Source organism: Abramis brama, assembly GCF_963993115.1.
Source record: "Abramis brama genome assembly, chromosome: 15".
Classification (NCBI taxonomy): Eukaryota; Metazoa; Chordata; class Actinopteri; order Cypriniformes; family Leuciscidae; genus Abramis; species Abramis brama.
Window position 1 is genome coordinate 18,533,682 of NC_139977.1, and position 26,844 is coordinate 18,560,525.

At 38.1% G+C, this 26,844-nt stretch overlaps 1 protein-coding gene across 1 annotated transcript; it reads right to left on the minus strand.

The window, feature by feature from the left end:
- Nucleotides 1–26,389, minus strand: ddx10 (DEAD (Asp-Glu-Ala-Asp) box polypeptide 10). The gene is made up of 18 exons (XM_084138096.1): nt 26,109–26,389; nt 25,630–25,690; nt 25,417–25,547; nt 21,990–22,148; nt 21,767–21,887; nt 21,182–21,371; nt 20,935–21,061; nt 19,795–19,957; nt 19,561–19,645; nt 18,578–18,679; nt 17,374–17,461; nt 16,980–17,068; nt 16,332–16,662; nt 14,874–14,993; nt 14,627–14,791; nt 11,233–11,289; nt 6,575–6,735; nt 1–329 (listed from the first exon to the last, which is right to left on the minus strand). Exons 1-18 carry the CDS (start codon nt 26,295–26,297, stop codon nt 131–133), a joined length of 2,538 nt encoding a protein of 845 aa, XP_083994222.1. The 5' UTR covers nt 26,298–26,389; the 3' UTR covers nt 1–130.
- Nucleotides 26,390–26,844: the final 455 nt, after the last annotated feature.

Genomic DNA, 26,844 nt, shown 5'->3' on the forward strand with positions numbered 1-26,844 from the left:
TTAAAGTTTCCATCGCAATCAGGAAAAATTTTATTAGTAAAGGGCAATTCTTAATATTCAACATACAATTACAATGAATAAGAAACTCTGAAGGGGAAGATGGGTACAGGAACCTTTTTTTCCAAAGGAACTAGCTGCGACTACCCAATAAATGTAACACAAGCTGCTCGTCTTCGGCCAGCGACAGGCCAGTGTCCAGAGGAGCTGCTGTGGACTCCTTCCTGGGCTTCTTCCTGCCCACCTGTGTCTGCTGTACTTCATCATCATCATCATCCTCACTGCTGTCGCTGCTGAAACTTCTCTTCCTGCCACCATGGTCTGATGAATCGCTGCGAAGACAAAGATAAAACGAGGGTTAATGTCAAGATGTGAAAAACAGAATAGAAGGGAAAGACCGGCTATATATACAGGGGAGAGTGGGGTAAGATGTGCCAGCGGTGGAAAATGCACACATTCAAATTCAAGTACATTTTCCACATTATGTAAAATGAGTTTTTCCTGAAAGTCAGTGTGAAATCCCGGTATTGTATAGAATGCTTAGGCAATGTATAGAATTCCTGATGTTTTTTGCAAAAAATACATTACCTAATTCTATACATTACCTAGGCATTCTATAGAATGCCGGATTACACACTTTGCCGGTAACATACACACTATCATTCAAAAGTTTGGGGTCAGTAAAAATTTTCAATGTTTTTGAAAGTGTCTTGTGCTCACCATTTTGATCAAAAATACAGTAAAAACAATAATATTTAAATAATTTTAAAAGACCAGTTTTCTACATTTTTAAAATGTAACTGATTCCTGTGATGGCAAAGTGGAGTTTATTTATTTTTTATTTTGTAGATGAAATTGTTTTTCATTTTCAGCAGCCATTACTTCTTTCTTCCGTGTCACATGGTCCTTCAGAAATCATCTGATTTTGTGCTCAAAAAACATTTTTATTATTATTACCAATGTTATTTAACATTAATATTTTTATTATGAATGTTCAAAATGGCTGTGCTGCTTAATATGTATGTGGAAACCACGCTAAATTTTTTCAGGATTCTTTAAAGAAAGGAAAGTTCAAAAGAACAGCATTTATTTGAAAAAGAAATCTTTTTTAACGTTTTAGATGTCTTTATTGTTTACTGAATGCCTTCCTGCTGAATAAAAGTATTAATCTGCAAGATGCTGCACACTGGTGGTGGTTGAGGAGAGATCCCCTGATATGATTGTAAAGCGCTTTGGGTGTACAGTAGTACACATATGAAAGCGCTATATAAATGCCTCATTCTATTCTTCTTCTATTCTAATCTCTTAAGAATTTATTTATTTTTTTAAATCCTACTGACCCCAAAAAAGTTAAAGAAAAAGGTAAAAAATAAAAACATTTTAAGAACCTACCTTGACATTTATTTTTTTCTTTTTTTTAATTGTTTCACGACATTAAAATATTCTGAATATCAAATGTTGCTTGGATGGTTTATGGAAAAAGGGTACTGAATTATTGAAATGACCATCAAAGAATGTTCATACTTTTAATTAAAAACGCCTTGCTTTAAAAAATGCTGCTTTTTGAGAAGTCTAATTTTAATGGCTTCACCTCAGTTTATAGGAGACATTATATTTGCTTTATATTTTGCTTTACCTCCATCTCCTACTTGCAAACACAAAAGATCCTGTGATGTGCTACTCTTACTTGATCTTTCAAGACAGCCTGATGCGCCACAGCGTTTGTAAAAGCAATAATTTTAGATGCATCTGGGAGGCGTTGACAATTCCAACCATAAACATGCATCTAGAGGTAAAGGGCTTTTTCAATGTACCGGCTCATGTGGGTGACCTTGATAGCCAATGCAAACAATTCCCAACTTAATTAAATGAATTAAGGCTAGAATGATGCACTCATGCACATCCAGGGCAACGAATACTATTAAAGACCTGTCAAGAGACTTTGAGGTGTAAAAAGCAGTTCTCTGGTCTGATTTATAGCAAGAACCAAAAATTCATCTATTTTATAAAGGAAATGTTATTGGACTTTCACTAGAGCTGCACAATAAATTGTTAAAAGCTTTAAAAGCGGGCTAAAAGCTGGCATGCTAACGCGTGCCAGGTTCCACTGTCACTTCCGGGGCTTGATCGGGCCTCGTCGTGGCTAACGTCCAGAGTTTTTTGGCCCGCCGAATAACTTGGTCCAAAGCGGGCCATGCAGCTCGGGCTTGAGGAGTGGTTACGAACACAGGCGGAGTTTATCTTAGGCGGAGTCTTGAGACGTCAGTGCCGCAGATGATTTCATATACAAGCTAACACATTTGCGTATTTGTGCCCGAGTTATGATCTAGTAGGTATCTCATCTAAAGTTGGTTCTGCACAGCTTTTCTACATAATTAAACCGTCAAGAAACCAGGAAGGACGACAGATCAGCACAGAATTTAATTAAGCTAGAGGGTCTTAAATGGTTCTAACTCAATTACATGAGTTAAGACTTGAATTGTGCACTCATGTATATCCAGGACAACTAATATCATTACAGGCCTGTCCAGAGACTGTGCAGAGACCACCTGGAGGTGGGAAAATCTATTCTCTGGTCTTTAGCAGTCAGGGTTGTATCTAGTACACATCATTAAGCTGTTAAGGGCTTCTGGTCTTACAGAGTTTTAAATCACAGGCTATGTCCAGCCAGCTCAATGACTTAGGATTAGGGATGTGCAAAACTATGTCTTCAAAATCGACTAGCTAAATAAAGCACCTCTGGTATATATATAAAAAAAGCAATTATACAAAAAGTGCACTATTGGTTTATAAATATTTCTATATTCAAACTCTATTTAATAAAAATTTCCATAATTCGTCAACAGTAGATAATTTGCAATCGTCAATCTGTCAATCGCTTTCCAGTTCAACCTATAGCATGAGTTTGGTGCATGGCTACTGTTTCAGGCGGAGCCAGAGGGTGTTTAGCCGGTGTGGGACCATGGCTGATGCGCTACATGGGTAAAGACATTCAACTTTGGTTACAGAAGTGCAAGCCAAATTTTGCTCTGTTTAGACCTTCAAAGATAAAACAGGTCATGAACACATCAAAGCGAACAGGGCATTGCGATGCAACGCGCTACAATGGACACTTCAATGTCATACAGCATCATCATGCACCCATTCAGAAAGACAAATGTTCCAGTTTATATTGTTTACTTTGATGTTTCCAGTGTAGACTGCCTCAAACAGGCGCATAATGTCAAAAAATGCATATACGTTGGATGGGTTTATTATAAGCAAGACGCTCGTGTTCGCTCTAGAGGGAGTGTTAGTCTTAATTATGACACATAGCAACACAGCTAAAAGTATCCCTAAAATGTTGGACCGTTTATTGAAAGTACAGTGGGGCGAACAAGTATTTGATACACTGCCGATTTTGCAGGTTTTCCTACTTATAAAGCATGTAGAGGTCTGTAATTTTTATCATAGGTACACTTTAACTGTGAGAGACGGAATCTAAAATGAAAATCCAGAAAATCACATTGTATGATTTTTAAATAATTAATTTGCATTTGATTGCATGACATAAGTATTTGATCACCTACCAACCAGTAAGAATTCCGGCTCTCACAGACCTGTTAGTTTTTCTTTAAGAAGCCCTCCTGTTCTCCACTCATTAACTGTATAAAAGACACCTGTCCACACACTCAATCAAACAGACTCCAACCTCTCCACAATGGCCAAGACCAGAGAGCTGTGTAAGGACATGAGGGATAAAATTGTAGACCTGCACAAGGCTGGGATGGGCTACAGGACAACAGGCAAGCAGCTTGGTGAGAAGGCAACAACTGCTGCCGCAATTATTAGAAAATGGAAGAAGTTCAAGATGACGGTCAATCTCCCTCGGTCTGGGGCACCATGCAAGATCTCACCTCGTGGGGCATCAATGATCATGAGGAAGGTGAGAGATCAGCCCAGAACTACACGGCAGGACCTGGTCAATGACCTGAAGAGAGCTGGGACCACAGTCTCAAAGAAAACCATTAGTAACACACTACGCCGTCATGGATTAAAATCCTGCAGCGCACGCAAGGTCTCCCTGCTCAAGCCAGCGCATGTCCAGGCCCGTCTGAAGTTTGCCAATGACCATCTGGATGATCCAGAGGAGGAATGGGAGAAGGTCATGTGGTCTGATGAGACAAAAATAGAGCTTTTTGGTCTAAACTCTACTCGCCGTGTTTGAAGGAAGAAGAAGGATGAGTACAACCCCAAGAACACCATCCCAACCGTGAAGCATGGAGGTGGAAACATCATTCTTTGGGGATGCTTTTCTGCAAAGGGGACAGGGCGACTGCACCGTATTGAGGAGAGGATGGATGGGGCCATGTATCGCGAGATCTTGGCCAACAACTTCCTTCCCTCAGTAAGAGCATTGAAGATGGGTCGTGGCTGGGTCTTCCAGCATGACAACGACCCGAAACACACAGCCAGGGCAACTAAGGAGTGGCTCCGTAAGAAGCATCTCAAGGTCCTGGAGTGGCCTAGCCAGTCTCCAGACCTGAACCCAATAGAAAATCTTTGGAGGGAGCTGAAAGTCCGTATTGCCCAGCGACAGCTCCGAAACCTGAAGGATCTGGAGAAGGTCTGTATGGAGGAGTGGGCCAAAATCCCTGCTGCAGTGTGTGCAAACCTGGTCAAGAACTACAGGAAACGTATGATCTCTGTAATTGCAAACAAAGGTTTCTGTACCAAATACAGAAACAGAAACAGCCATCATAGGCAGCTGTGCACGAGCGCAAAACCTCACAACACCCACCCCTGTCGGTGATTGGTTGGAACACTATTTATTTTGGTTTTGAGTGTTGGTGAAACCAACTGTTTTTGTGTGCAGATTTCAGAGCCTAGGCTGCCCACAGAGATGCGTTTTTTTGACGGCATGCTTATGGGGCGGGCAGCTAGCGGATCGTTAGGAAAGATTAGATGAATCGGATCATTTATGTTTGGGCCTGAAATCGCTGATACAACCTTTAAGTTCTGCTTTTCTGATGTATCAAATACTTATGTCATGCAATAAAATGTTAATTAATTACTTAAAAATAATACAATGTGATTTTCTGGATTTTTGTTTTAGATTCCGTCACTCACAGTTGAAGAGTACCTATGATAAAAATTACAGACCTCTACATGCTTTGTGAGTGGGAAAACCTGCAAAATTGTTGTTCTCCCCACTGTATCTGTAAGAGCTACACCTGCGATGTTTGAGTTGGTTGAGGGTTGATGCACGAAAGGAGTGCAACTAGTGTCGCACATTGATGCTTTTCACATGAACCTTATTCATAAACTGACCAATCATTTATTATATTGTAACTCAGCATTCATTGTGACTGCACTCTCCCTTTAAGAAATATTCCCAAAGCGCTGGCAGGGGCAAGGGTGAGGCAGGGCCAATAAGATCCCATTAGATTTATGGCAGGGGGGTATCTGTCAAGACAGCAAAGCAGGAAGACAGGAACCGCAACAGGAAAGAGCTCAGGGTTAGTGATGCCTCTGGCTCCAGTCCCGAACAACAGCCTTCGATATGATGGAAGAGAAAGTGGTTGAGCGAGCCAAAGGAAGAGGAAGAGAGAGAGATTTATCAGATTTACAGCGCCGGAGCCTCTCTTGCATTCGGTAAGTGTAGCCATGCAGTAAACACCCCGCACCAAGTCATTAATCAGAGCCACTGCTCCTGTCTATGCCGTATCACCTGCACCGCTACACCAAGAGTGTTTGTGTGTGTCGGCGAGCGTCCTAATGTGCGTACATGAATGACAGAAAAACAGAGACATAAAGGTGCAGGCCGACAGATGGAAAGATCGACGCCAAAGGAGAACAGAGGACGTGATCAGGCTTTACAAAAGAGACAAAAAGCGAGTGTTAGAAACAAAGGGTAAGAGTGCCAAAAAAATACATAACGTATGGTCCTACCTCTCACTTTAAATCTGGATGTAATTATGCATTTTATAGATTATCTACAGACAACTAAAGGATTAGTGCTTAATGCTGCCATGGGGAAAATTAATCATCATGATTCATTTTCCCCTATAGAGGGATTCCTCCTCTGAGAGGCAATTCTGCAGCGGACCTCAGTACAAAAAGAACACCGGATCAGCATGCCTGAGCCTAATCGAACGCTACAAACTCAATACAAGCAGAGAGAGCTGAGAAAGCCGAGGCGGTAATTAAGTATCAGAAGAATCAATTCCTCATTTCGGAATAATTACGGCCTCGTGATGTGGTGTCGGACTGATTGGCTTGATTTACCAGTGTAATGGTTTATCCACTAACACAAAGCAGTGCGTACCCTTCGCAATGTAGTGATGATGGGAAAATATGATATTTGGTTCCACTCTCAAATATAGGGATTCAATTTGAAGCTGTACACAATTAGAAACTTCATACTATAGAGGATCAATATCAGTTAGGCCATGTCCTGTGCCTTTTTAGTGCTCCAAGCTTTCCACAAAAAACTCAATCGGCTTTCATTGAGATGAATTTCAGAGCTTTAAAATGCAGCACGACCTTTGAAAATGATGAAAGTCATTCATGTTGTTCACAAAAGCTTCATTCTTACCCATCTTCCTTGGAGGAGGACTCAGATTCACACACTTTGTCTGGGTCAGGAAGGGTGCTGGGATCAAATTCTTCATCAGCACCTGACAGATACGCTACCACCTCTTCATCCTCATCCTCATCCTCGTCATCAGGAGGAGCAGCAGCAGCTTTGTTTTTCTCCTGTGTAACAGAGGAAATTTGTAAATTTCATACTGTTTTTTTTCAGATTTATACTTATACTCTGTATTTATACTTATTATGTGGTATATTACATGATATCTTTTGCAATTAATATTTTCTTTCACATTCACACTTTTGGGATTTAGCCTGATTACCCTTTGTGATTTAATTTTAGAAGTCAGTGCTTAATATAGGTTTAATCAGGGTCAAAAATGTTTTGTGATCCCATTTGTAGTCAAAAATGCATGTTGCCATTTTGCATTTTTAGCATAAATACTGATGTGACCTGATGCATGCTGAAGGATAGCCTACTCACCTATAAAAAAATAAAAACATTGTGCAAAAAAAACAAAAACCCTCATAAAACAGCACATAAGTAAAAAAAAAAAAAAAAGTGCAAAAATTTTACTTTTAGAGGTACCAACAGCTTGTCACTGGAGCATTACATTAAAGGGACAATTTATCTGCCACTAAAAGGTGCATGATATCGGCTTTAGAGAGTAGAATAGGGGGTATTGCCCCAGAGATAAGCTGTTGTACCCCTAAAGGTAGAATTTTTGCACATATTTTCTGAGAGCATATTCGAGTCCAGCTGAGCAACTGCCTACTGAGATAAAGGCTAATGCTAATGGATAGATCTCTCCATGTTTTCTAGACCTTCTTGTGGCCATAGGGAGTACTTCTCATCCTCTTCAAGGGACACCTCTCCCTAAATATGTCCACTCTTTGATCATTTAGAACCAAATAGTGTCCATTTTTCTCAGTAGTAGCAGTGAAGGAATCAATTCCAGCTCTGTCCTTTAAATTTTCCAAGAACCAAACAAATCTGACCCTGTGCCGGCAACAAACAGGTTTATAGTGGCCTGCTCCACCTTCAGACTGACTTCTTGTGCCCACAGGCAAGCTTCTTAAACCTGGCACAGTGTGTCTGACCCTGTTTTCTGACCTTTTCTTCTATACTTTAGTTTAGGTAAGACATAGAAAAACGAATAGTTGTGGCCAGACAGCAATTTCTTCCTTCTTTCTTTCACAAAACCCCCATAAATCTACACCCACACTGTGTACATTCAAATAAATACAGTACTACGCACATCTAAACAGACCACCTAGATTGGTAGAAACTTTATTTTCTGCGTCAATCTTGTATTGTAAAATGAAGCATTCCATTTGAACTGTGGTTGGTCACTTCACATGTCAATTAGACAATGTCTTCCTGTCCAAGTTGGGTGGCACTTGGACTGAATAATCTACAATGTAGACCAGCCTTTTGCCATCAAAGTTTTGGTTACAGGGGACTGTGTATCTGTGCTTGGACCTGATAAGGGGTCTGTTCAGGTACAGGATACTCAGCATTCAGCAGTGTTTCTGCCTGTGCTCTCATCTAATCGTGCTTCGTAAGACCCATTTGAATTCTGCTGACAGACCTGCGCTTTGAACAGACGTGTCTATGTGCACTGAATAACGCCAGCGTATGAGAACAGCCAAAAACGGCTGTTAGTATAAAACTCTCTGGAATAAAGCAAGAACTTCAAACAAAACTAGAGCAGACAAAAAGAAAAGGAAAATTAAAATATACAATACATACTACCATTCAATGTCTGAGGTCAAAAAAGAAAGAAAGAAGTGTATACTTTTATTCAGCAAGGATGCAACTGACCAAAAGTGACAGCAAAGATATTTATAATGTAACAAATTATTTCCATTTTAAATAAACTTTTGAACTTCCTATTCATCAAAGAAACCTGAAACAAAATGTATTGTTTTCACAAAAAAAGGCAGCAAAACTGTTTTTAATAGTAATAAGAAATGTTACTTGAACATTTTAGAATGATTTCTGAAGGATAATGTGACACTGAAGATTGGAGTAATGATGAAAATTAAGAAAAAAAATTGAAAAAATTAAAAATTAAAGGCACAGTATGTAAGTTTCGCTGCTAGAGGTTGCTTATTCAAAACAAATGCGTAGCTTGAGTGTGTTGCAAGGTCAAAAAAATATATAACACTGTTCTAGTGGTTTTTGGATATTTCATCTAAAAATCTTACATATTGTGCCTTTAATAAATTATATATTTAAACTATATTCAGAGTAGGCATGTGCCGGTATCACATTTTCATGCTGCGATTAATTGAGTGATCTTTTATCACGGTATACGGTATTATCACGATATTTTAATTGCACATGAGAAACAGATGGATTGGGGGGGGGGGGGGGGGGGGGAATGTGAAAAATAAATAAAAACTTGCAACACAAGGTGTAATTGTGATTGTCAAAGCATTTGGTAACTAAACTGAATTTTATTAAGTTTAGTGACAACATGTTACAATGATTACATGGTACAATGACTGGTAGGCTACTGTTTGTATTGCTTAACACAAATTTAACGATTTCAATTCAATACTTGGGATTTGATTTAAATCTTGATTCAATATTGACTAATTTTGGATAAATATTAGGAAGGCTACAGTAGATAGCCCACATGTTATTTTTTTCTCATGAAAAAAATTATCTCACATAATGCTATGAAACCATATACTGTAGAGCCCTATCAGCTGGTATTATTAAAGGTTACAAATAACTAATTAAATCAAATATAATGTGGTTTTCATTATAATAACAATTATGTAATGACACAAGTAAAAATATAATAAATATGTAAAAAAGTGCATATTCAGCCAAATACTCCTCTTTATCTATTTGTTTTAGTCATCTAACATGCTGCTGGTCATTAAATGGTTTAAATGTAACGTTCTGTGACACAATTGTTCTCCTGTTATCAAAAGTTATATCAAAAGTAACCTGCTCTGTCTTGTTTGACGGTCTTCGTGTCCTCTTTGCTCCGCGATTTTTCTCTGCGTGAGAAAACGGATGTGTCGCGTGTGAAGAGTCTCGCGCTGAATGCGTCGAGTTGGCAGCTCTGCTTTTAGAAGCGGGATGGATCCGAATAGATCGGCGGCGGCCATAGACTGTAGGCGGCGGTGTTCCTCCTTCCACCATGCTGCTTCTCTATGTGAGGACTGTTTACATTAGACTAGAAGTGCGCACCGGCCGCATGTTTATACACATGGCGATTGTTACATCAGAGTGCGCACGTGTTTCGCGCAGCATATACGCAGTGTTTGTTTAAGCGGCTGATGGAAAATAATCTATAATGCGCGTTCTAAAAATCTAAATTCGAATCTATTATTTTTCACGGTATTTTGAAGTGCCCGCGATAACAATATCGTGCATATTCATTACCGCGATTTATCGCATTACCGAATACCGGCACATGTCTAATTCAGAGAAAACATTTATTTAAAATTGTAATAATATTTAAAAATATTACAGATCTTAAGAGTATTTTTAATCAAATAAATGCAGCCTTGGTGAGCAGAAGAATTTCAAAAACATTAAAAAAAAATTACAGACCCCAAACTTTTGAATGGTAGGCTATATATAAGCTGTAAATAGTGGATTCAGGCATTACATTAATGTTACAAAAATAGAATTCAGAATTATAAAAACATTATTTCGATTTATTTAATATTTATTATTTAATACAAGAAGGATTTCTGGTATGCTGGTTAGATAGATGCTGTCAGAAACATTTTAATATCCAATATTGGCTGGAAAATATATTATATAGCCTAAGTCAGTATCAACAAACTAAAAAAAAAAAAAGCTGACATCGGTATATACTGTGTATCTCTAAAATACATAATATATTCACTACATACATTTCCATAAAAAATGTATTTAAAAATGTGCTCTTTCTGAAAAAAAATATATTTTGGAAAGGTAAAACTGAGCATTTTGAAGAGAAGTTTTCAGTAAACAGATGGTGTGATATTAATGAATATCTCTGTGATGACTGCGACCGATTGAACAACAAGACTCTGAAAGGTCCATCTATTTCCTCAAACGTCTCGAGCACCAAAAGAAGCGAAACTGACAGGAAATGAAGCAGCACTGCTATCTGTAACAGCGTATGTTGTCAAAAGGGTGATTCAATAGCTCTCTAAATTAATCTGGACTACTCATAACGATGGACAGATCGACCACCAGTCAGGCTGTTAAGTCGAAGGAATGAATGAATGCTAAAAGAGCGCTGAGATTCATTGTTAGGGAGGTGATGAATAGTCTCGAGTTCTTGGACAGTCCGCTGCATTGATCAGATGACAAACGAGAGGAGAGCAGCAGCTGCATTTCCATATGGATGCGCAGAGCTCAATCCCCTAGCGAGGACAGGCAGAGAGAGACGGGACACATGACAGCTGCCAGCCTATGAATTATGGGCTGTCTGCGGGGGGGGAAAGGCCAGAGACAGAGGGGCATCTCTCCCCTCTGACTCCGTGTGACATGAATTCCTCATTTCAAATCAGAAACCATTTTATGAGCCTTTGAAATCATCAAAATTGCTTTAAAACCTTAATTCACATACACAACCAGCACTCATCATTAATATCTAACAAGATGTTACAGCTTTCCGAGATGACTTAGAGATCCGGTTGACATACCTCTTTTTGCTGTTTGTTTGCTTCCCTCCGAGCTGCTTTCTCCTTCAGTCTTTTCTCCTGTTCAAAATAAGAGATAAAAGAAACAGACTTAATAAAAAGCTGCACTATACTCAGATTTGGTCATGGCACAATCTCATAAACATGTCAAACAGCCAGAGGTAGAGATTATTACAAAGGACTCAATTTAACTTTAGTGCTCTGCATTTCTTTTGGAGAGAGATTGAAGAGGACTTGATGTTTGTCTTGTGTCACTTTGTAATATGAAGGGCGTCTGGACTGTCAGACACAACTATACACATTACTAGTGAGTCACAGATGTCTGGGATACGGGAAATATTTAGAGGTTGAGGGTTGAATGGAAATCAGAAAGCTGAGTGTGTAATAAAACCAATGTCAAGCACATTTCATTGGCTTGGTATATTTTATTAATAATACAAGTTAAATGATCAAATACATATATTATAATAATAATAATTATAATAATAATAATAATAATAATAATAATAATAATAATATAGCTGCAAGCAGCAATTATCGGGGCCAAGCACAAAAAGGAACAATGTGACGCAAGCAATAAGCAGTTAAAGATGTTTTTAGATTATTTTAATCAAAATAGCTGAAAAATCACAAATACAAATCACTGTAATATGATTAAATTGCTTATCACTTGACCAATAGGTGGCGCTGTTATCTAATTGTTATGGTGTGGTCAGTGTGAGGTGACCAATATGTAAAGTTTGGTGTCAATATGCCAAATTGTTACAGCCACAGATTTAGTTTGGCATCATGCCAACAAATTTGATGCATTGCTCGAGAACGGATTGGTCTATCGAAAAGCTTTTGATAACTTTTTGCCAACATGGTTTGAAGATAATCTGAGCCAATTTTGGTGAAAATCAGACCAACGGTCTAAGAGTTCGAAAAAGTAAAAATTCAAATTGGCGGACAGCAAGTTCGACCAAATATGCTATAATTGGTCTCACTATTCTTGGCATGACCCAATGAATCTATCAAGTTTCATTAAAATAGGCTAAATTAACAAAAAGTTATTAGCATTTTTGGAAATGTCATAACTTTTGACCACAAGGTCGGTGGCGATGTCTTAAAACTGAGTAAGCTCAGCTTTTTGGTTTATCAAAAAGATTTTGATAACTTTTTGCCTACATGGTTTGAAGAGGATCTCATTCGATTTTCATGAAAATCTGAGCAACTGTAAAAACATACGGAGAGCAGCAGCTTTCGTTTCTGCTCTGATAGCCCCAAGAAACTCGAAGTGTGTGTTAGAATCAGGAATGATGAGAGAACATGCTTGGTGCTTGGTATTTGGGTCCTCAGCCGACAAATCCCGTCTGGTTGGCGCACTTCCCATTTATGTATTAAATCAGTAGGTGGTGGAGAGTGGGCGGTCTTTTGTGGCTGTGTGAACGCATTTGATCTCATGAGCGTTTCCACCAAGACAGCAATCTGGTCTAATGCGTTTTCACCTCTGGAAGTGGTCAAAAGTGGACAAGCTCAAAACGTTTTAGACTCCGTTTACACCTGAATTAGTGTCTTCCACTTGTGATCCAATCGACCAAAAAGCCTTAATATCAGGTGTAAACAGGTTCTTAGATATGCCATTAATATATATAAAAAAAGTTATACTTAATAAAGTTTGAGCTTGACCAGAGCATACCTGAGAAAGCCATAAATAGTTCACTCAATAAATAGGTTAACATCCACCCACAGATCCACAAGGACACTGTGGTACTTTTTCATAAAAAAAATGACGAGGTCTAAAGACTAAGCCTACCCTTAAAGTTAGACAAAATTAGACTACCCTTAGAGTTGCTGACACGTCACATATGCAGCAAAACCCATCAGCAGTTTTAATAGGACAGGAAAAAGTCTAGGCGTTATGTTAGTCTCTAAATCTAACAGGACTCAGTTACAAATGCTATTCTGCTTGAGTAATAAAGACTCCATGAGAGAATATGAAAAAAAAAAAAAAAAAAAAACACCAGCGTGTCTGATTAATGAGCATGTGCACATATCTGATGGATTACTGGGTAGCTGCCTCTCAAAGTCTATGACAGCACTATGACTAAATAAATTAGAATGATTGGGCTTTTCACAGGAACTTTCACAGACACACGGAAATGTCTTCTGCGTTCTGCCTCATATCTTTCAGAGAAAAAAATAAATAAAAGAGGGAGTAAAGAGTTTTTACTGTATGCCAGTCTTCATGTCAGCACTTGACAGGACTGGCAGGAGAAATTGGCAGGAGAGACTGGCACCAACATGTTTTTATTTTAGTTTTTGCTTGGCTGAGAAGTGAAAGACATAAAAATGTACTATCCTGGGGTGACATGAACAATTAAAGTTAGTGTAAAATGAGTCTGCAACCCTTTTTAATAACACAATTCCGAAATAGTATATTCGATGAGACAAAATTTGTAAAAAAAACAATTTATTTTATCTATTGGCAATACAACCTGACCAGATATTATAACATTGGCTAAATAGCTGTTTGGCTACTGGGGAACATTGTTGTATCAGAGATTATGCAAAACAATGTTTTATTCATTGAAATGACGTGAAAAAAAAAAGAAAAAAAAAAAGGCATTACATCTTATTTTATAAAAAAAAAAAGTTTTACTTGTACTAAATAATAATTTATTGTACTAAATTTACTTCCTCAAAATTAATAAATATGTAATCTTTTAGAAAACATTTAATTTTGATTGATTTTATTTTAAAATATTTATTTAACAAATTAAATGTTTATGATTTAATGAATTATTTGTTTTTATTTCATTATTATTTTAGGACACTAACTTTAGGCTTTAACTGTAATGGAAAAAGGCCAGTCCTCATCTGTGTCCAGTTATAGAAATAGATCCCATTATTTTTGTGCTTTCTCATTGAGCAACACACTCCCAGCGATCGATTCCAAAAAAAACCTAATAAACTGAAAACTGCATCAGACATTAACCAGGGATGTGCTTCACCAAACTTGACTCTTAACAAGAAAACACTCTCCACTGGAATGTTGCAAATAGTGTAATTTTGCCAGAGAGAAATCCTTTAAAAGCTTGTCCAATACTCAGAACTACAGTAATAAGTCAGAGGCCCAATCTCGAGCACTGATGCCTGGAGCTTGAAGCCACTCTGCCTGCACAGGTATCTCAGTTATTTTCGATCTGCCTGAACCTGCGAGAGCACAAGCCACAGGGCCAGAGTGTCTTTTCGATTGCCCATTGCCCTCAGCTCCTTCAAGATTACTTTAATCTGAACACCTGGAGCTGAACACAATGAATTAAAGACCTCTCTGAATCATTTTATTGAAGGAGGAGCCACATGGACATGGCATGAACCAGGAGGATGGAAAATATGATGGTACAGTTGATCTCACCCTGTGTTTCTCCTGGATTTTACGGCGGTACTCGATCTTGTCAAACTCCTGGTCTTCTCTGCGGAGTCGCTCTTTGGCTGCTTCCACGTTAATGCCAGATATCTCTTCGTCCTCCTCTTCATTTGGTACCATGGTCCTTTGCAGCGGAGGCCACTGCTGCACCTCCTGCACACATATATCACAGTTCATTTACACTGCGTTTACACTTCATTTACATCACTCACATAAGAGTTCTGATAATACAAACCTTTCCCTCCTCAGTGAAGATCTTCTTAGTGTTGACCTTTAAGTTTCTTTTATGTATTTTCTTTGCATCTTTGAATTTGGACTCCTTTTGTCTGTTATTCTTGGAATTAGCATCTGAGCCCTAAAGAAAAAAAAAACATGTTTTACATAACCATTAGTAATCATAAAAGCTGTCTTTTCAAACTTCCTGGAGCCAAGATTAAACCCACTGAAAACGAGAATTCATAAAGGAGCTCCGAAAGCAGTTCATTCAATCAGGGCATTGACACCCAACACCACTCCACAGACACTATCACTTTCTCCTTTGCAGTCATTAAACTTGAGTGCTGATGAGATGTGAAAAGGTTCAGATCTTGAAGAAAACCACTTTCCACTTAACTCCTCTGAAAACTCAAAAAAGTTACTTGCTCATTTGCATTTCTGCACAAACAGCCTTTAGCCTGATCACATCATTTTGAAAAAGACTATAGACGCAATAGTATATCTATAAAAATTTAAATAAAATCATTTACATGGTTCTGACTAATCAATATATATTGAAAATTGAAAAAAGCTACCAAAAGACATTCGATTATTGTGAAAGGAGTAAATTGAATAGATATAAAGTGTCTTTAGAACTGTAAATATTGTTTTATGTCAATATTATTAAATATTATGCAGTGTTTATATTTTTTAGGGCATGATAAAATCTATTGTGTGTGTGCGTGTGTGTATATTGTTGTCACAACACCGTTCAAACATTTGGGGTCAGTACGGTTTTGTCTGTTATGCTCACCTAGGCTGAACTTCTTTAAATAAAAATAAAGTAAAAACAATTCTGTGAAATATACTGTACTGCAGTATTTGATTGTGAAGCCTAAAGACAAATCAGGCAATTTCGACATGACTCACAGGTCCGCGTCTCTCATAAACTTGCCAGGTCTGCACAGGAGTCATGCTGTGTCTCAAAGGCATATTGAGAGAAGTGTTACATAATTTAGCATGTCCTGATATCTGCAGACCTACTGAAACAACAAGCTTTGAACGCAAAGTGCTCAGAACTTGAATAGAAGCCCTCCTGAATCACAATTCTCAGTTCTCACACATCTCAATTCTTTTCCTCTTTTAGAGTCAAGGACTCTTTAGAATATGCAGGTTTACAGCTGAAGTGTATAATTTGTGATTTGCTATGATGCATACAGGAACATCCTGTTAAGATATAATAATGTATTTAGATTTTTCTGCATGGAAAAATGACTATTACTCTATTACATGGCCAAAAGTATGTGGACATTTCCTTCTAAGTAATAGATTTAGCTATTTCCGTCACAATTATTATTAACAGGTGCGTAAAATCAAGCATAGAGTCATGAAATTTATTTTGAAATGGGACCCTTTACTGCTGCCAGTGGGCACAAAGCGCAGACCATCAGAAATGTGGAATAACTGTAATGACACCAGATGTGTGGTGTTTATTTACCTCATCGTCTTGGCTTTCTTCATTGATATTGAACACGTCTTTACGCTTGACAGTCAGCAGGTCCAGATCGTCGTCGTCCTCTTCATTAAAGCCACATAGCAGAGCTGCAGGCTTTAATGTCTCCTCCTCTTCATCCTCCTCCTCTTCTTCTTCCTCAGACTGTGAGGACTGAGACTCAGCTTGTTGTCCTTCGAGTTTGGCTTTGAAGCTCTGCAGATCATCTTCAGACTCGTGTCCTGCAGCACCGCTGTCGTCCTGCGCCACTCCGCTCTTTTGCTGATGGGTCTTACTGAGGAACCGGACCCGTGGTGCCACCGCCAAACCCAATGACCTGACAGTGATGAGATCACACAAAAATTAAATTGAATGATCAAAATGCCTCTTTTTTTGCTTCTTTTATGAGAACCAAACTTTTTTTAAACAGTTTTGGCCAAAAAAAACAACTAACAAGTTTATAATTTTAATTTCTTTGTGTGATTACGAATAAAAAAAGATGTATTAAACGGTCTCTTTTCAAAGCAGATGGTGAAGGTTTCTTTTAGGAGGATTTAATTGCATAACAGTGACTTTAAAGTACTCATGCGTTTGTTCGAAGTGGACACACAGAAGACAGCTGGTACTGGGCATTACTTCACAGCATCCACTCACATGGCATATTCTGGGAGTTTGAGCTGGAAAACATCAAATACATCCTTGTTCTTCATCAGATAGACTGAGCGGAGGTAGGACACGAAACACTGCAATTGAGAGGAAGGGAAAAAATAGAAGAGGTATTACGGACGATAAAATCTGAAACCTTATCCCTGATAAACACATTAGTGAGAGTGCACAAGCAGGCGTTTCATGGCAGCAATTTGCCCGATTACATTTCATGCTGCTCATCTCTCTATAATAAGCCCACAAAGCTCAGTCCCGAGCGTGAGGCAGACAATCAGATTATCCTAAAAGCATGGCTCTGCTCTACAGTATAACATCAACCTTCAGTGTTCGAGACGAGGTGTGACAGACTGCACAGGAAGTCAGGTCTCCTCTTTGACCTTACCCTCTGTGCCCGCTCCTTCTGGTCCATCTCCTGCGCCAGGAAGGCTTCCAGCTTCTGCTGAACTGACACCAACTTCTCTGGGTTCACTCTGAGAACGAATTAAAACAAACGATTAAGTCAATGGCCTTGTTTACACCTGGTATTACAATCTGTGGTCAAGGCAGGTATATATTAGCCTGGTAATACCAAACTCTGCTACTTCGCTTTGCTTCGTAAACAGAGTCTGGCATGGCATAATTGAAAAGCGTTTTCTTTCTCGCGGGGGGGCGCTTGTCTGAAGATTAAAATCATTGGTTACCCGTAAGCCAATCACATAACATTTGGTTATGGCATGTGTTATGCGCATGCTCAGCCGCATCTAACTTCCACTGTAAACACATGTATGATGCGAAAACAAAACCATCGAGCGAAATACCGGAGTGAACATGGCTGTGAACGACTTTTGCAGATTATGTTAAGTAAATCTACGCATCCACAGTACAATCAGCGTCTACGTCACGGCTCTCAGCCCGCCCTCTGTTCGTTGATTGGCCGGCTGTTTTCAGGCTGGAGGAAAACGGAAAGCTCTGACGCTGTCTCAGACTGAGTACAGAAGCGAAATGAAATTGAGCGGAAGTAGGAAGTCTGACGTAGTCAGGCTAGGTATATATATATATATATATATATATATATATATATTATATAAAAATAAAAAAATAAAAAATAGATATAAAATGTATAATGCTAAAAAAAAAAAAAAAAAACAGTTTTAAAATGTAAAAAATAAGGCTCATTAAAACATTGATTCTTGTATTATTTTATGTTATTTTTATTATATTTTATAGTGTCTGATAATGAAATATATGTAAATGAATAAAGGTAGATCATGTAAAGCACACAAATTGACATCTCAGATACTCAACTACAGTAACAATGACTAATAGCAAACGTAAAATCAGGCCGATGGAGACTGAGACTGCAGTTTCATTCTCTCAGCAGATATCACTGATCATAATGATCACATGAATTAAGCTGCCATCTTTTGTTCTCAGCATGCACATGACTTCCTCCATTCATCACAAAGACCACGCATTCAGTCTCTGCATAATACTGATGAACCAGCATCCAGAGAAGAAACAGGTCACATCACACACAAAACTAAACATTTCCAAAGCCCACCTTATTTTCACTGTGCAATCACACAGGAAAGAATAGCTGCACTCACTGGATTTTGTTAATGGGAACTTTTTTCTCTTGAAGCTGTGCAATCATGCCTTTTTCCTCCGAGGGCAACAGGATCAGAAGCGCCTCACCTTCCTCCTTATACCTACAGAGAAATAAAGAGTTAAAAGTAATAATTGCACTCAAAACATGTCCTCTTTTCTTTGACACAGAAAACAGATATTAAGCATTCAGGTTTGGAACGGCATGAGTAAATAATGTCAGATTTTTTATTTTTAGGTGCACTATCCCTTTAAGGTCCCACTGGGTGGTCTGCTGCATTACAGGCCTCTCACACAAAGGTGTCTTTTTTTAAACACTCAGCTCTATGAGTGTTCGTGTTAAAGCTTTCTGCTGAGGGTGGTGATCTATGAAGGGGAGTTACTGAGGATATCGATTCCACACTGAAAAGACAAGTATAGCACAAAGAAAATAGACAGCTTTGGTGGACGGCAGGTGTGTGCTGTTTTGCTCTAAGCGTTGAGAAACTTGACATGTTTCTGTAGATAGACTGTAGAACCTAACACTTGCCCTCAAGGTGAAACTAACAAGTCAAGCCAGAGTCTAAAAATGGAACTCAATAGTTGGGCTGGCATTAATCCATCATGAGCAGTGTCAATAGACAAATCTGTACAGTGGTTGAATATGAATTGACTTGTATGTAACTTGTATCAGTGCAAGTGTCAGAAAACTGTTTATTTGAGGAATATATAAAACATGCTAGTGTGTTTGTAAGAGCATCAAGGAATAAGAGCACATATAAAATGACCTATAAATGTAATTTAAAACATTTGAAGAGCAGAATTCAAATTTCCATATGTATTGAGAATATGGAAGTGACGAGGAACAGATCAAATCTGCCATCTAGTGTTACAGCTAAAACACTCTAGTGCAAATGCAGATTCCTGTTAAGATTTTTACAATGAGGTTTCAAAATGTAAGTGAGTACAGAATAAAACAGTTTATAATACAGAGTATCAGGGTTACCTGGCAGCTCTGCCAACTCTGTGAATGTATGTGTTTGCATCTTCAGGACAGTCAAACTGCAGCACCCAGTTCACAGCAGGGAAGTCTAGGACCAAAAACAATTTTTTTTTTTTTAAACAGATATTCAAAAACATTTGCTGAGATTTGTAGTCAATCAACACAATAAATTGACAGCACTAGTTTCAGTCAATTAAACCAATATGGGCAGATGTCCACGGAACAAATTTCCATTACCAAGTCCTCTGGCAGCGATATCTGTGGCAAATAGCACTGCAGAAGTCTTGCGGACAAAGTCATTGTAAACCTCCACCCTCTTCATCTGCTGCTGTTTCCCATGCAAAGCAAGTACGGAGATACCAGGACGTAACCGGCAGAAGACCCGGAACAGATACTGAACCTGAACATGAGGAGAAAAAACAATACATCTCAAAAGAATTACACTACTACTAACAGAGATAAATAATTACATTACATAACAGAATAACACTACTAGTATTCATTATGACCATCCTGAAAATAGATTTGGTATTAACCGTTTTAAAAGGAATATAAGTTATAACAGCACACACAATAATTCAACAGGGGTTGGACAATGAAACTGAAACACCTGGATTTAGACCATAATATTTTATTAGTATGGTGTAGGGCCTCTTTTTGCGGCCAATACAGCATCAATTCAACTTGGGAAAAGACAGATACATGTCCTTCACAGTGGCCAGAGAGATTTGGAGCCATTCCTCTTCCAGGACAGCGGCCAGGTCACTATGTGATACTTGTGGAGGAAAACTTTTTTTTGACTCGCTCCTCTAAAATACCCCAAAGTGACTATTTAGATCTGGTGACTGAGCAGGCCATGGGAGATGTTCAACTTCACTTTCATGTTTATCAAACCATTCTGTCACAAGTCTCGCTGTGTGTATTGATGCATTATCATGCTGTTACACGGCCCTTCAGGGTACAATGTTTGAATGGTTCTGTAGTCCTTGGCCATCAAGTACAGTAGGGAATGCCATGATATTGTAGCCCAAACCCTCACTGATCCACCTCTGTGCTTCACTCTGGGCAGCAACAGTCCAGGTGTTAACCTCTTCAGGGCTTCTCCACACCGTAACTCCCACGGATGTGGGAAAGACAATGGTTTTATTGTATTTTTTGATCAAATAAATGCAGCCTTGGTGGGTATAATTGCCTTCTTTCAAAAACATCTAAAACATCTAACCAATCCCTAAACTTTTGAACAGTAGTGCAAGTTATTTTTAAATTGTATTAAATTTACACAAATTCAAAAATACAATATTATAACAAATTTACTATGTATTCTCTGAGAACATGCACAGTGATGTACTACAGAACAGAAATAGTTTGAGCTCTTACCTCTTTGCAACAGGCAAAGAAGACTATGATCTTCTTCTGAAGGTGACTCCTCAAAAATGAGAAGAGCATGTTGATTTTCTGGTGCAGCTCACACACCACATAGTTCTGTTCCAGAGTTGCAGGAGTACTGCAGAGAAGATTAGTGTACAAGATCTGCATGCCCATGATGTCAAAAAGCCACTGACATTAAGAGCAAGCTGACTGACCCAACTGACAACACAAATGACTATAAAAATCACGATCTTACCTGAACTTGGCCTGCTCATGGACCCACACATACTCTGGGTCCTTCAGGCTCAGTCTGGCCAGATCTTTGACAGACCTGGTCTGAGTGGCGGAGAAGAGAAGGGTCTGTCGTGTTTTCGGGAGGTTTTCAACAATGGCATTGAGTGTGTCAGCGAAACCCATGTCTAGAATCCTGTCGGCTTCATCAAGTACTGCCGTGGAAGAGGATGCATGTCATGTTAATGTTAAAATAATGGGATGAAAATGAGACCTGCACACATACACACCAGTTGAAAAGTTTGGGGTCAGGATTGATCGAAAGTGACAGCAAAGACTTTTACATTGATATATAAGATTTCTATTTCAAATAATACTGTTCTTTTGAACTCTGTATTAGTCAAAGATCATGGAAAAATGCGTCAATTTCCAAAACAATATTAAGCAGCACAACTGTTTTCAACATTAATATGAAATGTTTCTTGAGCACAAAATCAGCATATTAGAATGATTTCTGAAGCACAATCATGTGAGTGTTTTTTAAAAATCGTATCAACCCCAAACGTTTGAACAGATGTGTATTCACAGCACTATCTAAACCTCATCTTACCAAGCATGTGTAGATTTGAAGCATGAAAGGTGGACGTCTCGTCCATGTGCTGCAGCAGACGTCCTGGGGTGCAGATAATGATATTTGTGCGATGGATCTTCTCTGATTCACCTTTCAGATCCTGCAGTCATTGACAAATAATAATCAATTATTACATAATAAAAAAAACCTAGACACAAACATGCAAGAACCACGCCAAACACTAAAAACTAGCGAGGCACACCTTTCCACCAATTATAAGGCCGGCAGAAAATTCATGGTTCTTGCCGATCTTCCTCAACACCTCAAAGGTCTGATAGGCCAGCTCTCGGGTGGGAGAGATGATGAGAGCGCCGAGGCCGTCATCCGCAGTCCACTGTTCACGATACAAGCACTCCAAAACCTGGAGACAGTATTAAGAGAGGCTTCCAAATTAGGTTTGAATTCTGAGTAACACTGCAGAATGAAAAGTCTATCATCTTTTACTCATCCTCATGGTTCTCTAAAATGTTCATTACATATTATTTACATAAATATAACATGTTTAATATTATATTATAAATATTACACTACTGGTCAAAAGTTTGGAATAATTATGTTTTTTGAATGTTTATGAAAGAAGTCTCTTATACACAAATCCGCCGCGAACTCTATGGGCGCCGCCATCTTGCCTGCCGCCATTACTGCGTGCCTGCGAAGTGTGAGGGTGTGACACTTGCCGGTGTCCTCTAATGACATTTAAATGAAAGCGGATCCTGGGGCTTAGGCTAAATATTGTGATTGTCAAAACATTTTAGTAACTAAACTGAATTTTATTAGGTTTAGTGACAACATGTTGCAATGTTTATATTATATGGTACAATTTCTGGTACGTTTTTTTTATTATTGCTTGAAACAATTTCAGGATTTCAATTCAGTTCAATTCTTGTGATTTGTTTTAATATTGACTAATTTGGATAAATATTAGGTACACAAGATAGGCGTTATTTTTTCTCAAGAAAAAAAATTCTCACCTAATGCTGTAAGTTAAACATACAGAGAGCCTTAACAGCTGGCAGTATTATTTAAGGTTAAAAATAACTCAAATTAAATATAATGCGTTTTTTTTTTTATTATAATAACAACTTTATTTAATGATGTAAGAAAACATATAATAAATATGTAATATAGTAGTACACATATTTAGCAAAATACTCTCTATAGCTTTTTTTCTTTCCTGAGGTAAATGTTATGTGACATAATTGTTCTCCAGCTGTTTTATTGACCCTTTCCGCGGTTAAAAAAACACTGATTGATCGATATTATGTATGATGAATATACATTTCGGTAGGTTATGCTACTGTTTCTTTTAACATTGTTCATTCGTGTTTATTTACCATTAAGTTATGATCGGTTCACGTGCCATAGGGATCTGTCACGTCACATTTACAAACGCCAAAATATTTATTGTTTTAATTTCATAATAAAATTGACAGAATCTGAGAGCTGAGCTTTTTTTTTATATCATAACTAACCTGCTCTGTCTAGTCTGTCGGTCTCCGTGTCCTCTTTGCTTCTCGATTTTTATGTGCGTGAGAAAATGGATGTGTGGCGTGAGAGCGTGTGAAAAGTGTCAATTGCGTGAGTCTCACGGTGAAAGCGTGAGAGTTGGCAGCTTACAGGTATTCAACATTATTTTATTAATCATCTGGCATGCGAGCTTCAGAACCTAAAGTACAGGGCATTGATTGAAGGTCAGAATTGCATGAGCTCCGGATGGATTGGCCAGATACTGCATACCTTCGCAGATGAGCTCACATTAAAAGGTGTCGTGCGGTTTTCACAGGCAGTGAACTCGTACCATAATGTGTTAGTAACAATATAGAGAGAAAACTGCAAAGTTCTCGAAGTAGTGTGTGACTGCATGGCCGGCCGAGGGAAGTGTTGTAGCCATACAGCAGGGCGACTGTACAAAATTAAAGATGAATAGATAAAAATAACATTTCGTACAGCTACATCTGCTACAGCCGCCTACGGGACCAACACTACTTCCTTAGCAGCCAGGCACGCAGTAATGGCGGCGCTGCTTTACTTCCGTGTTTCGCCGGATTTGTCTATACCCACCAAGGCTGCATTTATTTGATGAAAAATACAGTAAAAACACTAATATTGCCAAAAATGATTACAACTGCAATATATTTTAAAATGTAATTTATTCCTGTGGTACAAAGTTGAATTTTCAGCATCATTACTCCAGTCTTTAGTGTCACATGATCCTTCAAAAATCATTATTATATGCATATTTGGTGCACAAGAAACATTTCTTATTTTTATCAATGTTAAAAAAAGCTGTGCTGCTTAATATTTTGTGGAAACCGGGATACACTACCATTCAAAAGATTGGGGTATGTTTAAAAAAAAAAAAATTATTCAGCAAGGACAAATTAAATTGACCAAAAGTGAAATTTATTATAAATAAATACTTTTCTTTTCAACTTTCTATTCAATGTATTCTTTCTATACAAAGAAAAAAGACATCAGTTTCCACAAAAATATTAAGCAGCAAAACTGTTCAAAATAGACAATATTAAAGGGATACTCCACCGTTTTTTCATATTAAACTATGTTATTCCCTTAACTAAGACGAGTTGATACATACCTCTCTCGTCTCAGTGCGTGCACTAAATCGCTCTGTCTTGCGGCGAAACTTTGTTAGCCCAGTTCATTCAATATGTGCCAAGCAGAGAAGCTACCAAACACCTCCACGTTTTCCCTAATTAAATACAGTTACTCGCGTAGTGTAACTCGACCTAGGACGGTGACACAAAACAAAACATTGCGCTTTTCTAAGCGTGTAAAATGGATAACTATATTGTATGGCGGAATACCATAGCAAGTGCTTGGAAGCACTTCGACTTCGGCGCAGTAATATCTTCACTCGTGAAAAATCCTCTCACCGGCCCCCGCTCCCTCTAGTGAAGATATTACTGCGCCGAAGTCGAAGTGCTTCCAAGCACTTGCTATGGTATTAAGGGAACTTCCCTAGTTAAGGGAATAACATAGTTTAATATGAAAAAACGGTGGAGTATCCCTTTAAGAACCATTATTAATAACTGAGCATCAAATCAGCATATTAGAATGATTTCTGAAGGATCATGTGACACTGAAGACTGGAGTAATGATGCTGAAAACTCAGCTTTGCCATCACAGAAATAAAATATTTTTTTCTGTATTTTTGTTCAAATAAAAGCACAAGATAATTATTTTAAAAACATTTAAAAAATAAAATCTTAATTATTCCAAGCTATTGACCGGTAGTGTACATATTTCCAAAAAAATTGAATAAATCTAAAATAACATAAATATTAATATAAACAAATTACCTTTTATATATATATATATAAATAAATTAACATTTTACACAATTGTGTCCATATTAACACACCTATTTATCTTCTTGAAAGAATACTGGGTTGCGCTATTTAACAGTACATGTACTTACCTAAGAAAATATTTGGTTAAGGTTAGGTTTATGCGTAGGTTCAGGGTTAGTACCTAGTTATTAATCAGTTATTGCAATTACTGTAATAAGTACATAGTATGCACATGGGGAACAGGACTCTAAAATAAAGAGCTACTGAATAATGTTACCAAGTTAAAACTACAACAAACCTCAGACGTGTATTGCTTACCGGGATGAGGAAGGCCAAAGTCTTTCCAGAGCCTGTCTTTGCAGCACCAAGAACATCTTTACCTCGCAAAGCAAAACCAATAGTCTGCCTCTGAATCTCTGTGGGCTGCCTGTACTGAGCCACAAGAAGACCTAATGACATGATCAAGATCATTATTAAGGTCAAGAAGACATAAGTGAACGTATAAGCATGCAAATAAACAAGATTGCTCACCTTTCAGAGTCTTTTTTGAGAGTGGAAAATCAGAGAACTTAACAGCCTCTTTGGAATTGATCTAGGAAAACAGTAACTCATGTTAAAACCTTCACAAGAAAATCAAGTGGCATGTCCAAATCCAAATCCTTGATACGTAAACATTTATAACAGTTATGTATGTGGCCTGGTCTGTCCCAGGACCAGTGACCACTGAAAAAATATGTTTATGTGAAGACCTGAGCTGAAAGGATGCCTGACCACTGACCAGATACAACTATCAGCAACAATTGAAGCATGTCCCACAATATCCTAAGGACTAGTAAGATCTGTGCTTGTCAACATTCCTCTTAAATAGTCCGGTTTACACTGTGACTGATCTGTCTGTCAAGCCAGATGTCACAACAGCCGCACAACAGGTAAATAAACACGTGGCAGCCCCTAGAAACAAGCAATAGACATCAGAAATGCTTCATAATAGCAGCATATTCATATCTTACCTCCGAGTATTTTTTCACCAGTCTCTGTATATTTTCTCTCTCCACCTCCCAGTCGCGTTTCTTCCTAGTGGTCTGTTGAGCTCGTTTGACTCTGGTTTTCGTCTTATCGTATTTCTTTTTCCATTTCTCAAAATTCTTTACAGGGTCATCGGTTACCTTTTTCTTCTCTTTGTTATTTTTCTCCCGCATTTTCACTCTATTTCGTAGACTAGGTAGTGTGTGACCGACGTAACAACACGTGAATGTTTACTTCGCGAGATGTTTTGCTCGCAGTGAGCGTTGCTGATTAAGCGAGTCAGCGCCATCTAACGACCCGGGGCGGTGAGACACTTATTGATCCATCTCAGAGATGCCCACCTAAAACAGCGCAAGTAAGCGCTAACATTTCAAATAATTCATATTTTACACATTCTATTCTATTTTAATATTTTATAAATCTACTCGAAGAGATCGTGGGATAGAAGAATGTACGTTTTTATTTACGTCATGGGTATCTTGGTCTAATGGTCCACTATATCTCAGAAACAATTGCTTTTTCATTAAAATGTAAAAAAAGATAATGTTGTATTTGCTACTATAAGTTTTGTGTGAGTGCTGTTCCAAATATCAACAAAAATATAACATACTGTACATACATATGATAAAGATATATTATTGAATGTAATATTCTTTATCACTAGGGGGAATAAAGAAGATTAATAGTAATGATAATACTTTTAACAATAACGTTTATTTA